The sequence below is a fragment of the Anguilla anguilla genome, chromosome 2 (genome assembly GCF_013347855.1).
Source record: "Anguilla anguilla isolate fAngAng1 chromosome 2, fAngAng1.pri, whole genome shotgun sequence".
NCBI classification, from domain to species: domain Eukaryota; kingdom Metazoa; phylum Chordata; class Actinopteri; order Anguilliformes; family Anguillidae; genus Anguilla; species Anguilla anguilla.
Genome location: NC_049202.1, coordinates 61,689,512 through 61,708,080, shown reverse-complemented (window position 1 = coordinate 61,708,080; position 18,569 = coordinate 61,689,512). Strand labels below are relative to the sequence as shown.

General features: G+C 46.8%; 1 protein-coding gene across 1 annotated transcript; it reads right to left on the bottom strand.

The window, feature by feature from the left end:
• Window positions 1-961: 961 nt before the first annotated feature.
• On the bottom strand, window positions 962-16,753 carry pmp22b (peripheral myelin protein 22b). The gene is made up of 5 exons (XM_035406046.1): window positions 16,596-16,753; window positions 15,423-15,514; window positions 14,865-14,958; window positions 7,584-7,724; window positions 962-5,078 (listed from the first exon to the last, which is right to left on the bottom strand). The coding sequence occupies exons 2-5, from the start codon at window positions 15,498-15,500 to the stop codon at window positions 4,918-4,920; spliced, it is 474 nt and encodes a 157-aa protein (XP_035261937.1). The 5' UTR covers window positions 15,501-15,514; window positions 16,596-16,753; the 3' UTR covers window positions 962-4,917.
• Between the last annotated feature and the right edge of the window lie 1,816 nt (window positions 16,754-18,569).

Here is an 18,569-nt window from a genome sequence, read left to right as displayed (position 1 = left end):
CATTTCCCCAGTCAAATCACATGGTCCAATAAAAAGTCCATTACAAATAACTGCCCTCAAACTTTTTAAATGACTTCTGAACTGAACTTTTAAAATATAAATCCCATTGTGCCGAAATGCATTTAGAACACGCGGCAGCGCTCTAATCCCGTAAATGGGCACTTAAAGCCTGACTGAACGGCTAATGCAGTAATGGCTCACAGGAGACAAACAACCGCGTTTGTGCGTTCTGCTTAGTGTGTCCTGCTGTGCTCCCCCCTCCCCCCCCCCCCCCCCCCCCCCCCCATTCCTGGTAATGCTGCTGTCCTTTAGCTGATTCCCTGCCAGGCCCAAACTTTACCACGGCAAACTGTGCTCTACCACGTTATTCAATAATAATAATAACAACGACAACAATCATAATAATAATTATAATAATCATTTAAAAAGCACTATTCTTAGTGTTGGCTCATTATGACACACAGGAGCCTGTAAATATTTAAAATGGAAAAAAAAACTTAAAATAAACCACTTCAGGTACACTGCATGCTCTAACATTTCAACGTCAAATAAGGAATCTATTTAATGGTGTAACACGTATCTTCCTGTCTGTTGGTGGAGGATTGGCTTATGCATTTCATTTTCGCATTAGGATATTGTTCATTAAAAGAGAAGTCTGGTTAAATAAGTTTCAATATTGTTCCTTTAATATGAAAGGCTGGTTAAACAAATTTGAAGTCTATTGCTGTCTGTCTTCACCGGCTGTTCAAGCTTGAATAGATTTTCAGGGCAAAATTACCATATTTCCTGTGTTTTATTCCTGCGTGTGAAATTATTCACATAAGACAATCGCATGGATGTGATAAATAATGTATCATGTAAGAGTCATTTGCAACAAAAGCATGTTAATGCTTTCTCAAGTTTACACTGTTCAAAAGACAACCAGCCACTTTAAATGAAGCACAGGGATGTTTCGTGGTTGTAAGCAATATCCTTTATTGTCACTCAATTGAATTGCATTTTAACACGAACACAAGCATTACTTAGTTGGGCGGCCAACCGTAACAGTGCTTGAAACCAGGGGACAGAGATAAGCTAGCCTTCATTAGAGATGCTCATTCCCTTCCAACTAGACATGCACACTCCAGCCCCTTCAGCAATCAGCAAGCAGGCAAATAAAAAAGGTTTTCTGATGACCTTCCATTTACTTCTGTGCTTTTCAAACTTCTGGACGTAGAAATCTAGCTATGCAGCAAGTCATGACTATGGACTGGATAAACAGTAAACCACTTAAAGGGGCTGCTGGGCTCTGTAGACTAGAATGGAGAAAGCTGGTCTGTCCTGTAACCGTACTGGTTGGGAAGAGGCAGAGACAATCAAATCTGTGAGCTTTTGGAGTCACGCAACAACTAGAGCAGTAGGGCCCAATCATGTGCCATGGAATGCTGAGAGAATCCAGGTTTTCATTCCAACCGATCGCTACACCTGCTGATTGCACTAATTAACACACCTTCAACCAGAGAGGAGGGAACGAATGAGAGAAATAAGCAGATAACGTGATTGGTCGGAATGAAAACGTGCATACACCCAGCTCTCCATGGCACGTGATTGGGCACCAACTGAACCAGAGCAAAAGGTGGGTCAAACCCAAGGGATCGGAGGTCTTAACATGACAAGCATAGCGCTTACCACATTTGTACATGTACTGTATTGACCATATGGCCTGGCTTCAGAATAGATTTTCTCTGACTGAACTGACTTTAAAATGTAATTGTTGTTTTTTATTCTTCTTCTTCATAAACACGTTTCTTTGTGAGTTCTGCATTAACCTAAAATGAACTCAACAAAATGTGTTAGTGAAGAAATGTTGGGACAAATGTTTACTGAATTCAGGCCAATGTCTTCATAAAACGTTAAGCCGCTTAGGTCCATCCTGTCTGCTAGTGTCAAACCTACAGTGTATTCGGATGTGCGTCTGGTAAACTACGTCCTGCAGGTTTTCACTCCAACTCTAACAAAGCACACCTCATTCAAATGCTAATTAGCAGAGTAAGGTGTGCCAAATTAGGGTTGGCGTGAGAACCTACAGGACGGTAGATCCTAAGAGAATGGCCTCTTTAAAAATCTGCACATTCGTGTCGGTTATTGTCCGATTGTTACTTAGGTGTCTCAATGACCACAGCCTGACATTTTAATTCATGGTTTCATGCACGTACGTTCCTGTTTCCATAAGGCATGTAACACAAAAATGTAAATCATCTTTGCAAGTCCTATAAGGTTACAGTGATGGTAACACGGTGGGAAAACATCCACAGAGCTGTCCTTTGCCTCAGACCCAGCGATCTGGCTCACACTGAACGGGGTTTCGGTACCAGCACGGATTCGGACAGTCCGTCCACTGCGCCCGGGAACACAGACGACCAGATTCCCACCGTCGGTAACTCTACCCGCGCGCCTGGAACACGCGGCCCCTCTCTCTCTCAGCGCGCATCGGACGCCCCGTGCGCAACAGGAGCCAGACCGCGGCCGCGTTTAAAATTCCTGACATTCGGGGACCCCCCGGCTAAGGTGACGGAATCTGCCCGACTCCGGGGTTCAGGAGCGAAGCCGCGCGTCACGACCGCGGCGGACAGAACGCTTGAACGGTTTTCGATTGCGACAGACGCCGACACGGAGAGGTGAACAGGGTGACAAAGGCAAGGGCGAAAAGCACAGTTCAGAGACGCAGGCACGGCTATATTATACACACAGACACACAGCGGCGAACACAGAGCAGTCAAAGAGAACAGAAAGGCTCAGCACGTTCATCGACACATAGCATAGTATAGAGGGTACAGATTACATTTGGCCACACAGATAGATAATTTGCATTCACTTTAATAGCACACACTTATCTAAGTTCAACCAGATGTACTTTACACAGGGGGGGGGATCCAGAGGCCTTTTATCTTTAGTTTTTACTACAGTTCCCGTTCGTGCACTCTTGCAAAAGTCTTCCACACAATCATCCCCGTCGAGCCGCTTTACAGCACATAAACACCATGGAAACAGGTAACTCGTTCACCGCGACGGCAATTTGGGTTTCTAGTGGTCATTTGGGCTTTGCCTCCTGCTGAAAAGGAACACACAATTACACATAATTATCTCTAGACAGGCGTATCTAATTCATTGTTTATTTAGTCAATTCGTTTGTTAGCGTTTTCAAGGATTACAGTCGACTGATACTGGCACAACATCACAGTATCCTTTTTTCCCCCAAATGGAACAGCCCGACTCCGTAATTCAAGTGGGTTTCAGAGAACACATTCGTCATCAGAACGAAAAAGACAGGTTTCACGTTTTTTTCACCTAAAATGCAAAACCGCAAGTTTCCCAATCTAAATATCCTTCCTCTCATAATACAGTATTTTGATACCATTTCCCCCCCTCTAAATTTTATGCCAGATTTGATTTGGTATAATGCCCTCGCAGTCGCTACACCACCCTCGAAATGGGCCGGCGTCTAATTATAATTGCTGGTCAGGTAAAAATAATCACACAAAGAAACATCTTATGAAAGAGAGAACCAAACATTAATCGAAACTAAAGCCGTTGTAGTTTTTTTAAGCCCACAATTGGGTCTCCTCATCGTGCCACCAAAACATTACATGCAGTCGTACAGTAAAATCAACGAAACAATGCAGCTCTTTTAATACTGACGTTTGAAATGGCAATACAGTTTTAAGTGAAAGAGTAAAAGAAAATAACAGGTGATGAAAAAAAAATTTAAAAAATTTTTAGCCCCACCCTTACTCTCAAACATGTAGCTTAACTTACACGTAAGGCCAACATTCTTTTAATGTTTTTATTTAAAAAATAAAAATAAAAGAAACGAAAAATAAAACGAAAAAAAAACTAAACAAAAAAAGAAAGAGAAAAAGAAACTTTAGTAAAATCCTTTATGTACATAAGCAGTTAGGCACAAGTACATTACACTATCAGACGTTCCACCTACTGCATGTTAAATCAAGTTATTCAACTCTAAATAAGGCTAAATGGCTATCAATAATAGGAATGGTAAATATATAGCACCATTTTTGTTGTTGAAAAAACAAACCTTGAAAAAATTTTGGCTTATTACATACAGAAAAAAACTGAAAAAACTGTCAAGCTACCTTTTTAATGGTTTATCCTAGCAATCTCGTTTGGTTGTTGCTTCTGTATTTCTCCTCAAATAAGCACTGTTAAAACACAAATTCCCTCCTGCCTTCTAGTTCATACATGCACTTTGGTTAAAATGGTTCAAAAATTTATTTAAACTTTTTTTTCTTTTTTTTTGGGTGGGGGGGGGGGGTAATTTAAAGAAAACTACACACAAATAAAACAAAGACTCGTTACTTCACCATTACATTTTTAGGCACTTAATTAGCTAAACAAAGTTCATCAAAGGAGAATCTTTGTCAATATAGCAACACAACAATACTATGTACATATATGTAAAAAGTGTTATAAATAGGGTTTAAACCATAGATACTATATACATCTTCAATTATAACAGTATTTGTTGTTTCTGTTTGTGTAAACCCCTCCCTGAATCCCCAAACCTCACTCCCCCCCATTCCCCCCCAGGGATAATAAAATAGACACAGAACACTCACTGGTTTCTGCCTTTCAAATAGAAACCAGAGAGGAGCTCCACCAATCACAGGGTATGTTGGTATGAACAAACCGATCAAGGCTGATGGTGATTGGTGAATACTTACTTCTGAGGAGCCTGTAGAGTAAGGCGACAATCGTGTCTTGTCTTATCCCTACTTTAATATCCCTGACCCCATTCCCCCCCCCCTCCTCCCCCCGCCCAGCCACCCTCAAACTGGTGTCAGTGAACTTCTCTGTGGACGCAGTACGGTACGGTAGCACGGAAGCTCCTCTTCAGCTAGTCTCCGTGGCGACGTGATCTCATTCGCGCTTTCTCAAGATGACGTAGATGAGGCCGCTAATCAGGGCGAGGGGGAAGGCCACCCAGGCCAGGATGTAGGCGAACCCGAAGGACATGATGTCCGGCACCCAGGTCGGACTCATCACCGTGTAGATGATGGCGCCGGTCATGACGAACAGACCTGCGGGGAGAGCGAATTGATTAGAATCTGGGCTCCTCATTGGTCGATATCGCTAAAACAGGCAAACATTTCATAACATAGTACAAATAACACGCAATACGGCCTCCTGTATGCAAGTCAGGTCAGGTGTAGAGTGGAGACAACAGAAGGGATGAGTTATGCTATGTGGGAGTTCTTTATTGGTAGTGAGATATGGAATCTGTGACATGGTGGCAGCTGTTGAAATAAAAGGTGTAATAAACTGTGGAAGTATTAAGCCTGCAAGGCTTTCCTCTGACTGACTTGTGTGTGTAAATTCTGTGGCTGTAGAGAGTTAGCCCAGTGAACATTTCTGTGGTGAAAAGCCATCTAGGCATTCAGGTGAAAACCTGGCAACATTTGGTTAAAAAATGAAAGTTTTCTAGCCTACCAGGACATAGCCAGGCTATATTCTGGTATAAACCTGAGCTATATTGCGGTTAACCTCGTCCAATTATGTCAACACATCTCTCAGCCTAGATGTGCACCCCTCTAGATGTCTAGATTCTGACTTTTGCTCACCGGGAGAGCACCACGAACGTGGTTCGACGCTGGTTTAGAAAGCAAGCCACCGGTGTGACCTGTTTTTTTTTTTTGTTTTTGAGTTTCGCGGGGACGCGCGTCCTGGACTGAACCGAGACAGAGGTGCGACTGTGTGAACCCCGGGCCGGAAGCGGGCGAGGGGTTTTTTGGATCCCGAAACCTGCCAGCCCGAGGGCGGCCTGCCCACGGGCCCATCAGCGGTGACATTTCGGCTTGTGTCAGCGCCTCTGTCCCCGGAGCCAAAACCGGGGCACGTGGGCGCCCCCTTCCCAAAGTTCTGCTCCGCTCTGTGTGATTCTGGCCCGCTGGCACTCCGCGGGCACAGAGGGGAACATTCATACTGTACCAGCCAGTAGGCCGGGCACAAGCTGCCCAGGGACCAGTGTGAGGGCCAAAGCCACAGACTGGCATGACTGTACCTCCTACTGCAGAGGGCTTTGTATACAAACACTCACACACACACACACACACACACACACATACACACACATACACACAACATCTGGGCAGCACATGTACAGAAATACCCCTCCCCCGCCTACGAACAGACACACACACACAATGCTCACACAAGCACAACATCTGGGCGGCACATGTACAAAAAATACCCCTCCCCCCTCCTACACACACACACACACACACACACACACACACACACACACACACACTCACACACACACACACACACATACACACAACATCTGGGCAGCACATGTACAGAAATACCCCTCCCCCGCCTACGAACAGACACACACACACAATGCTCACACAAGCACAACATCTGGGCGGCACATGTACAAAAAATACCCCTCCCCCTCCTACACACACACACACACACTCATACACACACAAAGATAACCGGGCACCCTCGCAGACAAAGCATACTCTACTTTTCCACCCGCACTCCAAAACAAAATAAATAAATAAAATTAGCCATGCATGTGCCCTCCAAACATCTCTTTCTCTCGTTACAAAGAGCACGGTCAGTTTCCTTTTTTAGCCCTGCCGTGCGCAGGGCTGGAGACCTGAGTCTGTGTTTACTCTACCCCCCCCCCCCCCCATCCCCCACCCCCCCTCGCGCGTCTGTGTTTGTGCAGCCGGCTGCGGTGGAGCCGGGCCCGTCCGCCGTCGCCGCGGGCGACAGATGGGAAGAGCGTTTCGAACCAAACAAAAGGGCGGGAACCGGGAGCCTCGTTTATAATTCATAAAGAGCTGCAGGGCTCACGCTGTCCTCTCGCCCGTTAGCGAAGGCTAACGGGGCTCCAACGAGGCGTAGCAAACAGAGGCCCGATGCTTCTGAAGCTTACCACTGCGGCACGTGGCAGTTTATCTGTGGAGTAAGGAGGGAGCGACAGACAGGAAGGAAGCCCAACGCAGACAGGAAGTCTCAGAGGTTTAGGAGCCTCGGGTGCTACCCGCACAGGTACCTAGATACGAGTGCTACCCGCTTTAGCGCTCGTTACTGTAAAGATATTTAATATCTCCAGAGATTCTTGCGCAGCTGCGTGCGCGGCCTTCGTGTTTGCCGCAAACGCCTTCGGTCCGATGCGTATGAGATTATCGTTTCCCAACGCAGACAACGAATTAGCTATTCCCTCAAATCTGTCTTTGTCACAAACTCGTGAATGGCGAATTAGCGGGTATGCCAAGGGCTGCAGTTACTGTAGGCACGACAATGGCCGTGTTCATTACAAAACTGTGAGTTGGCGTTCCACAGTCGCATAAATTAAAGCCGGTGGAAACGCAGCCAAAAATATGTCGTAAAACTTCATTTGAGTTTGGGGCGTCAAGGCTGGTCCTGCTTGATAAGGCCCCTGTATGTAAATATGTAAATAACACTGTTTGGAAATCATCCCGGGCATTCCGTCCGTTTCCACGGTTACGGAGCGTCACAGACGACAGGGCGTGGGGGAAGGGGGCGGAGCCGCGAGGAGCCGCACTTACTGGCCAGGATCTGGAAGATTCCGGTGAGGAAGAAGCGGCCACCCTTCTGCAGGGTGAAGAGCTGGCAGAAGAAGAGGAAGAGGGAGAGGAAGCTGAAGATGATGGATAAGATCATGAGCGCTTGGACTGCCTGGATCCATTCTGTGAGAGAGAGAGAGAGAGAGAGAGAGAGAGAGAGTAATTAAAACCTCCAATGACTTTTTCATCATGTTTCACCACTCTTACAATACTCGGTTATTACCCTACAAAACTTGTTTATTCCTTATTAAACAAATGATTTTTACGCGTGATGACTTGCTCTGTGTGCTTTGGACCTGTTTTTTGTCATTAAAAAGAAAAAAATATATATTATTGCAACTAAAATACATTAAGTATACTGAAATATCTTTCAACATACAGCATTTACTTAACGTGCAACATTTCTTCAACACATTTGTGCGCACTTATGTCCATCCAACATGACTGTGAACTTGCTTCACCATGAACATGGGGAAAAGCCGCCAGATTCATCAACAGAGGATTGTGGGTAAAACTGCCATGCCGAGAAAGGTACTCATAGGTTCACTTGGCTCAGAGGGACTAAGAGGCAAGACAGTGCTGTCAAACACAGGGCCCAAAGCTGCAGACAGCCAATATTTTTCACTCATATGAACTGGTCAAACTTCACTTCACTGAGACACAAACATGGACGCCTGTGCTTTTGACCTTCAGCAGTCCAAGGTCACGTAGAAGCAGATATTCTGGGCTGAAGCTGACACCTGTCATGAGGTGACCACTCTCTCTACAGGAGGCATCGATTCACCGCGGGGTGGGGGTGGGGTTGGGGGAGGGGGAGGGGGAGGGGTGAAGTTTTCTGCCCAGAATCGCTCGCGTCTCTGTGGTAATGAGTGTTCTCTTCCTAAAAGCACTCCATCTGATATCCCCCCCCCCCCATGGCACAGGATGCCGGCCCGCCATATCGACCAGGGAGGAGCCTCAGCGTCCCGGCACAAAAGCGGAGGGAAAAGGGGGCCGTGCGTCGTTCCCGTAACTTAACCCTTTCACCGCCCGCAGCCAGGGCCGCCCAGCGGACGCTCTGCGCTCGTTTCGTGCCTCAGGCCTTCCTGCGCGGAGGTTAGCCTTGCGCTACGCTCGGGACCCGGAACGGGCCGCTCACACGGGCCGGCCTCCAGCGTTTCCTGTCATTCCCCCTGCACGAGAACAAACGACCCGCTGGCCAAGGCCTGGAAAAACTTCCACGAAGACGGCGTCCGATAACGGAAACGTCCATCCGGAATACAGCGCGGCGTGCCGAGGGGCGGGTCTGAACGGGAAGGTGTGGCTTCGCGGAATCTTGGAGCTCTGGGGCGTGCTTAAAGGGGGCGGAGACTAACGCAGAGGAGCGTGTCTGTGTTCACACTCTAGACCTGCGGGCTACGTTAGCGAGGTAGCTGCTGACACACTGGGTGCCTCACTTCACTGCGGCCCTCGTGAGTCTACGGCCTGCTGTAGCTAAAGACAAAAACTAGCGAGGCAAGTGTGCCAATGCGCAGGCTCAGATTCAGCTCTAACACAATGCACTTTTTCCTGGATTTTGAATTAAGGATTTAAACATGCATGTTTTTTCAGGCGTTCGTTTCAGTAATTACCAGCATTGTTTGGATTGAATGCCGAATGTTCTTAAAGACACTCCTAAAGTTCAGAATCCAAAATGGCACTGACAGGATGGAAAATATTAATAAACTGTGTGCGTGCCATCACTTTTTCCAATCCTAGTGTTTATCTCTGGCCTCTCATTACTAACCGTGGTTAAAGCACAACAAACGCGTGAGAGATTCTCTCTCTATTTCTGTTCCTCTCTTTCTCCTCTCCCTTCTCTACCCCCCCCCTCTCTCTCTTTCTCACTGGTATGCAGAGTTTGTGCGGTGTGTCTATTTCTTGCTGGGGGGCGGAGGGGTGGTTTGGTTGGGGGTGGGGGGTTAAATCCACGCTCAGGTTTCCTGCAGGAGCTCCTTATCTCCTCAGGACGTTCCTGGCACATGCCTCTTCTCATGTTCAGCTGTGTCTGCGATCCTTTTTTAGCCGCAGAAGGCCTTCCCAGAATTCCTCAGGAGTGGCCACAGTCAAAGTTCTACAACAACACGAGGGTAGAGAGGCGGAGGGTGGTGGTGGGGGGGGTGTAATATTCAGGAAACCAGGCTCCAGGGTTGGACTAAATTCCACCTCAATTCATTCAATTCAGGGAGTTAATCGAAAATGAATGGGTTCATTCTCTGAAATATTCTAGATAATTTGTGACGTAAACTTAATTTCATTCCGTTAACTGGCCTAATTGAAAAGCAATTGACCACCCTGACACTGCAGCTGCAACATGGACCTGCGCTTGTGAATGTCCCTCCATTCATAAAGGCTTCTTACACCAGGAGATGCACTTTGTCTTGTGCGCGCTTAAACATACAGGGCTTAATGGGGAAAACAGACAGATGAAGAAGAGGTAAGATCTAATCTGATCTGAGGGAAAGATACACAACCATATTATCATAAATTGTGTACAGGAAAATATTAGCATCCACCAAACAAAGTTCCCTAAATCATGAGTGCTCTTCGTGGTTTCAGGAGCTAATGTGTGTGATGTGTTTCAACCAAGAGAAGAAGGTAATTAATAGTAATGTGACTGAAAAGCATTAAATATGCAAAACACACAATATATGAAATTAATCTGCATTAGCCACGCGGTCAGTAGCAATGGAAGCAGTGCGCGCTAAGACCAGACTTCAGCGTTCGGGTTCATTCCGAACAGCTAATCTAGTATCACCCCCATTTATGCTGTCTGCTGCAGTTTTCTGACAAAAACTGACAAACATTCAGTACTGACAGACTGCTTACACGTGTGTGTGTGTGTGTATGTGTGTGTGTATATGTGTGATGGAGACATTAGTCAGTAAAGGGTGTGTGATGCTCCTAACAAACTAGCCACACTGAGTGTTCCCTCTACATATAAACATATGAATTAAATATAATATGATTATTACATGATCATATTTCTTCCCTGTGAAAAGAGCTCTTTTTTCAACTCACTAAATGATCTCAGCCAATGGCCTCATTAATCATTGAAACACGAGTGCTTTGATGGAGAAAGGTGTATTGATTAGCAGCTAAATCGATCACTAACCAAATCAGTTCAGCTTGTTTGGGTGCAGCGCTTCGTGGAAAAAGTCTTGCTTTTCCCATCAGGCCAAAGCAGTCGAGCACATCAATCTCTCTCTTTGGAGAGCTGCACTCACTGGAGCCATGGCTCTCCCTGCCGCTCATAAATTAACCCGACGCGGCCCCTGTCCCAAACCCAAGTCTGATCCACAACACTCATTCTCCAGCCCCCCGATTGGCTCAGGGAGCTCAAACGACTTCAGTCCGAGGGTCTGACCCCGCCCAGCGAGCCTCTCCACGCCCGGCGAGCGTTTGAGTCGCCGCGGGATGCAAACGGGAGTCGAGTGGAGTGGAGTCGAGCCGCGGCGTGGTGGGAATAGCGTGCGGTAACTCTGTACGCGTGCGGCGGTGTTGGGGGAACACGTTGTGGCCGTGGCCCGGGACGGGAATGCGGTCTCTGTTTTCCTTTAGGCCTGGAGCGGCATCGGCGGTATGGGCGGCATCTCAAGGCGGTGCCCCTACATTCCTGACCCTCCCCAGGGGGGTAGGGTAGCGGTGGGGGGGGAGGGGGAGGGTTCAATGTCACTCCACTCTCGCATGCTAGCCTCACCAGATTTTTCCTAAAAAAAATGAACGACAGGGAAATGGGGAAAAGGCAAGACAAGACCAAGAAAATGACTTGACTAGCGGGCTGGCCATTAAGGCCTTGTTTAACCCAAACTGGACCCGTCCCTTCCACCCGGGGAATTAAGGAGGGGAACACTGCTTCAGGGCTTCATGGGAAATGCCCCCCCAGCGCAGGGCCTGGGACCGCCAGTCACACACTTCTGCGGTACGTGACGGTCTGAGACTGAGGGCACAGCGATTACAGGCTGTAATTACACAGGGCTGCCCAGCCCTGTTCCTGCAGATCTACTGCCCTGTAGCTTTTCATTCCAGCCCTCATTTGGCACACCTGACTCTGCTAATCAGCAGCTCAGTGAGATCTCTGGCTGTAGAATGAGGTGTACGTCATTAGGGTTGGAGTGAAAACCTACAGGATGGTAGATCTCTAGCTGCTGAATGGGGTGTGCTTTGTTAGGGTTGGAGTGAAAACCTACAGGATGGTAGATCTCTAGCTGCTGAATGAGGTGTGCTTTGTTAGGGTTGGAGTGAAAACCTACAGGATGGTAGATCTCTAGCTGTAGAATGAGGTGTGCTTTGTTAGGGCTGGAGTAAAAACCTACAGGATGGTAGATCTCTGGCTGTAGAATGAGGTGTGCTTGTTAGGGCTGGAGTGAAAACCTGCAGGATGGTAGATCTCTGGCTGTAGAATGAGGTGTGCTTTGTTAGGGTTGGGGTGACAGCCTGCAGGACGATAGATCTCCAGGAACAGGGCTCGGCAGATCTGCTGTAACACAATTCAGTGCTGCACATGCACGCTTCTGTAAGTTTCAGAACTAGCAAAGAAACCGTGATAAAAGCACGATTTTAATGCAAAACTTACAGTTGACCAAAATCAATCGCCATTTAACGCAGCTCGAGAACAACTGGGGAATATGTGGGAAATTTTCCTTTGGCAGTTAACTTGACGTGAAAAGTTCCCTCAAAATCGCAGCCAAGATAAACAGATTGATATCGGCGAACGGCGTGTGCGTAAGCCGAGCCCAAAAATAGCCCCGTCCGCATCGGCGTGAGATAAACACACACTTTATCTCTTCCTTCCTGCGTCGGACGGGTACGCCGGGGCGACGTTTCGGGCGACGGGAATGGCCCGTCCAGTGAGGCGCAGCCCTTCCCGGATCGTTTTTCACCCCCAGAACAAACGCTCCGGACGAGGGCCCAGCTCAGGAAAACCAAAGGCTAACAGGAAGAAGGCAGAACGTGTCCTTGTCTCTCTGTTTCCCCTTCCCCGGCGTCCCGGTCCTATTTTGAGGGGGGCGGGGCGGGGCGTGGGGCCAGCGGATATTGGGTTTATCTGCCGACAGTTTGCTCTGTTTTTGCTGGGTGAACTGCCAGCAAAATTTATTTACTGTTGAACTGCCCTGGGAGGAGGGCTGTATCCCCGCACTGTCACACCCAACTGGCAGAAGAGTGTGTGTGTGTGTGTGTGTGTGTGTGTCTGTCTGTGTCTGTGGTATACGTATGTGTGTGTGCGTGCACGTGTGTGAGTGTGCATGAGTGTGTGTGTGAGTGTGCATGTGTGAGAGTGAGTGTGTGTGCATGCGTGTGTGTGTGTGATTGTGCGTGTGAGTGTGCAGGTGTGTGTGTGTGCATGCGTGTGTGTGAGTGTGTGTGTGTGTGTGAGTGTGCATGTGTGTGAGTATGTGTGTGTGAGAGCGAGTGTGTGTGTGTGTGAGTGTGCATGTGTGTGTGTGTGTCTGATCACTCCAACCTGAAGGTCAGGCTGGCCTGTGGAAGCCCTGATGGACTCTGCTGAAGAGGAACTTAAAGTTCTTATTGTGGAACATGCTGATTCATTCCACATATTTCTGTCTCATTCCACTCCCTTTACCCACGGCTCTGATAGGCTCATTACAGGGCTCCTCTGGCCTCTCACATTCCGTCCCCTGTACCGCACGTCGCCTGCGGGAGGCGCTGTGGAGCCGAACCCCCCGAGAGCTCGGGCCACGCCCTGCTCACAGCTCTCTCATTCCTCTCACGTTTCCCAGCCGGCCTGCGTCTCTCCCCTCTGCAGAGCCCAGCGCCAGCTCGCCGCCGCTAGCCTGTAGCGGCGCAGGGTCCGCACTGCGCTCAATCAAAGTGACAACCGCGAACGCCCTCCTCGCAGAAACCGCATGCAGACGTGCGGAGCACGACGACGGGACACTGGTCCTCCGTTCGCTGCGAAGCGTGTGTGATCCACAAACGTTTGCAAAAACTATACACACACAAAAAAAATACAATACACCGAAGCTAATTCACCTACTGAATCTAAGTCACACAGACCTATATCTCTCCGGAAGCTAAGTGGCTGAGCAATCATAGCAAATATATGTCCAAACAAGGCTTCTGGAAGGTGTGTTTTTAACCCTTTGCAGAGTAGGCATTTTGGAATTATTATTTTTTTCTTTAAAAATTCTACATCAGTGTTATGGAACTAGAACATTGCTTTCAGTTACCAGCAGTGATCGTTACATCAGCATTAGAAGGTTCACTTAACAGTCTACTCACATATTTGTGACCTCACACCTTAAATGGTTAATCAGTATTTGGGAGGGGCTGTGACACTGCAGGGCTGGAGGATTCAGGACACTAGCAAGGTCCAACAGCCTGTTTCCATGGTGTTTTCTCAGGGATGTGATGTCACAGGTACAGTGGGAATATGGGGCTGGTGGCTGGCAAACAGACCACGCATAATCCTTGCTCAGTAATGCACCTGGGCACTTAGTGCACTGTTACTGCCTCATGGACTGAGAGCTTGTCAGAGGTGTGGCTCGGGACCCTGAGGCTGATTTTGTTAATGACCTAACACAGGTTCACCATCTGTTACCAGGGCGTGACCTGGGCAAGGGGCACGCTATGTACCCCCGAAGGGCATCCAAAAACATGTGGGCTCAAGCGACAGTGCCTGCCCTAACACATACTTTAAATAGCCCCGCCCCTCCCCCCCCTTTCCAGACTCCTCGCTCCTGTCTGCAGTCAGGAAGGGGACTGAATATGGACATCACTCCAGGACTATTTATACAGAGAGGGGTCCTTGGACCTTGGGTGGGGGAATGAGGAGAGTGGGGGAGTAAGGAGGGGGTGGGGGGGAATCACTCTCTGGACCTGTGCTGCACTTCCACATCATCTCCCCTAGATGGCAGTGCAGAGTCAGTCTGGACTGCTGGCACACCCAGTTTGCAGAGGGGGGAATGGCAAGCAGGGGTGTGGGGCATTCCCTAAAACTCACTAATACTGCGTACGAAGAACCCCAGCAGTGCTAGGACATCCATTAAACCCCCCAGCAAGAGCTTACCAAAGTCGCAATACAATAAAGCTGCACTATAATCAAACTGCCAACTAATATGCTGCAAACACAGACATCACAAGGTCGAAAATGTGCGTTAAAGATGAAGCCTCGATGCCTGGCTGCAGCGCCCGCTCAGCGTCGCGCGGAACTGCAGCCCGTCGCGGCTGAGGGCTGGGCGTGATGGCGTGTAACGGGCAGCAGCAGCTGCGGGGCTCACTCACCTCCTGCAAAGGCTGGGTCGCAGTGGTAGCCTACGGCAGACGTGGAGCAGTTCGACCACAGATCCGCGCTGCTGGTCGTCCCGACGGTCCAGGACTGCCGGATGACACAGCACAACCGCACGGTTTACATCAACCACAGCGACCACACAGTCAAATATCAGCCAGTTCTTTTTTTTTTTGACATGGCAATATTTCAGGAAAAATATAATTTAAGAGCAACATGGGTAAATGTACCCACAGTAAGGTTTTCAGTGTAGGATTATTCTAGCAGAGTATATGATCCATGCTTGACTCATTTAAACTCTGTTAAGAGTTCATTTTATACTGAGAATATTGCTATGCACTTTTTAATAGGCAACGTTTTAATAAGTAGCCTAACAATTTAAAAAAATTGAACAAAGTAATGCTTAACTGGTCAAACTACATTACAATGCAATAGTTTGAAGCATATATACAAATGTTACAGGTGGCTTGCCCCATGTCAAATTTGAATTTTAATGCAAAATGTGCAATTAATAAATAATTAGAGTGCGAAATAATGGAAGAAAAAATACTCACGCTAACAATAGTCGATATAAAGAGGAGTACCAGAGCAGCAATGTGCAGGATAATGATTCCAAGCAGTAGGAGCAGCATTTTTCCAGGCAGATCTAAACGGAACCGGGGAAATAAACACGTTCAGCTCAGAGCCAGTCGCGCCGTGTCAGAGCACCGCGCAACAGCTTCCACTCAGATTAATACAACGGGGTGTGTCGCTCTGCGTCTGCAGTACCAGCTCGGGACACCAGTCGGCGCGCTTCCTAAGATTTATTTTCACCGTGGAATGTTTATTTCTGTTTCGAAGGAAAAAACGTTCACTGTAAAAAACTGGCGCTCGACATTTTAGTGTAATTTTAAGGCAAAATGTGTTGCGTACCAAACAATTCAGAATTCAACCTTTTATATTTAAAATTATTCTATTTTTTTCGCAGATAGTTTCGAATTTTCAACTATTATGGTCTTCTGCAGTTTTAAAACACCAGGATTTCAAAACTCCAAACCACTGAAAAAAGCCAAGTAAACGGACAACTGTGACATATACGTTATCAAGATATTTTCATACATAAAGAACAAAAAGAGCCAAGCAGAAAACTTTCCACATATGCGCAGTTTTTGCGGGTGCTGACCGTTACTCTGCCACAAAGCCACCATTCAACCAATACCGCAGTTGCTCAAAACTTTTACTGCTCGCTCAGACAAGTATGACTGCTTTGTAAGCAATTCACTGAATAGACTAAACTAAACCTTTACTTTGTTAATATTTGCAAACATTGAAAAATGATCGCAATTTATCTGCGCATGGGTTTACAAAATACATGATAACAGTCGTTTTGTTTAAAACCATATTAGCTACAACCGAGTGATGCGTCACAAAACACGGTGTATAATCTTTATATTCAACAAGAGCTACAGATCTGTGCATGTTTTTTTTCGGCGCTACAGGCTTATATTTGGACTCCCACGTAAAACGAATGATGCACGATAAATATACAATTCCATCTTTAAACCTTAAATTGAACATTGAAAATCTCAATCTTTTCTGCGAGCTTGCCAACTGTAAATTAGGTGAAACTAAGAAGCAGAAGCCCTTAAAGCCATTTAAATATTTTACGCGCGTGCTGTTGTTATTCCTATATGATGAAACTGAATTATCGCAATAATAACGACTGACGGACAGCATATCCAACTTACTCAATGCAATGTGAAACAATTCCACAAAAAATGACAAGCAGATGTAAATGCAGAAGAGCCTTCCCCAAAAGTCCAACGATAGTCCTCAGTCCACAGTCCTCTGACTAGATTGATGCCAGAAGTAGCGCCGCAGTTATAAAGTGTCTCATTATGGAAGAACAACGCCCCGCGTACGTCCCTACGTCAGGGCGCGCCCTTCTCTGACAGCTCGGTTCCCAATATATCCACAAAACACGATGCGTAATTGTGCGGCAAACCCGCTTGGAAGTTACTCACACAGAACGTGCACACAAGTTCATTTATAGAACACTGTTTGGTTCTCATGGATACGAAAAAACACAACGAACTTTGCACTGGTGGTAGTTTATCTGTTATTTGTTTTTACCAACCTAATTTGTTTCCAGGTCTTGTAAACTGTGGTTTACCCGTTTTTATAATTATAATATTTGTATAATTTTATTTTAAGGAATTGGCAAACCAAGAACAGTCGTTGATCCGATAAAACTTTAGAACAGATAATTTATTAATTTTAGGCTAATTGTCATAATTATAGCATATATGTTTTCAAAAATATTTGTGTATTACGCAGATATTCGGAATATCGACAGATATACAATAGTAGTCATTTAGATTTAGATGTTTAGCAGACATTTGAGGCATCTCATCCAGCTACTCCACCTCCACCCAATGCTGAAAGCGTGAGATCACAACGATGAAGTCACACCGGGAATGGCAAGCGGCAAATTGTTCCAAACCTGAGGAATGACTTGTGCGGATGCCTACCCGTGATCCCCGCTTGCACCGTTATCCGTCCTGTAGTCCTGGGAATGAAGCTCAAACACGTGGGCGTACGGGGGGGTTCTCTTTCCGCCGCTGCGGTCCGCGTGACTCACCACATGTGTGAAAGTGCGGACGGGAATGCCCGGCTCGTCTCCTTTGGGAGGCCCCATGGAATGCGCAGAATGCCGCAGGATAAAGAAACACCCTTTTTTCGGGCCGTACTAGAAAGGATGTCAAGTAAAGGCGGAGTGTGTGAGCGGTAGGGAGTGTCAGGGTCCGCTGACTCCTCTACTGGAAGTCACGTCCTTTCCACACTTTCTGCTGTCTCCTAACGACTTCGAAGCGCGCGCTTGAGAAAAAAATGTTATCGAGACTTATTGTAACGGAATCATAGCACCGAGGCCGTGGGACATCATTATTGCTGGTCACTGTATGAGAATATGTACTCTAGGTCTGGTAAGCACGGTTGCCCATGAAACCTGTTTAGGTTTTTATGGAGCTGTGTGTGCATGAATGCTCATTTGTGCTTTTTACAGATTTGCTTTTGGACTTGAAAATTTTCCCACTATTTCAAAAGTGTATGGTAAAATCACAAATTGAAACACCGCTTTTTCAATTACATACGTGTTGCATCACATGCATATACTGTTCACTTGCGTGTGCCATTAGATGTGTCCCTTATTTGTGGTTTTTCAGGCTGTTTTGGGGTGATAACACTGATGAATTACATTTCACTTAATGTGTTAATTCTAAAAATCTGTACCTGACATATTGTTAATAGCACAATTAGCAATCCATTTGCATCAAGTAATTTTACATGCAAATTAAGCAGCATATTACCAGTTTGGGAGAATGTTTCATACATGTATTGTCTGTCTTCCCCCAAAACTAACACACTTATCTTGTATTGTCTTTGGACAGCCTGCCCACCAGCTCCACAAATGTGGGAACAGTCTTGTGAGAAGCTACGCACGTCAGCGCTTTGCAAGAAGGTGGCAACAACCATGTCCTCAAGCGGTCTGGCCATGTACATTGATGGCTGTGATGCATGTCCGTTATTTTGAGCTGCAGGGTCAGAGTTAATGAAACAAATTAATTTAAAGAACATCTCAAGACCTTTGGACTCCAGCACCCCGAGCACAAGTGGGAACTACTGTGATCTGTGTATGCGTTTTTGAATGAGATCATTCCCTT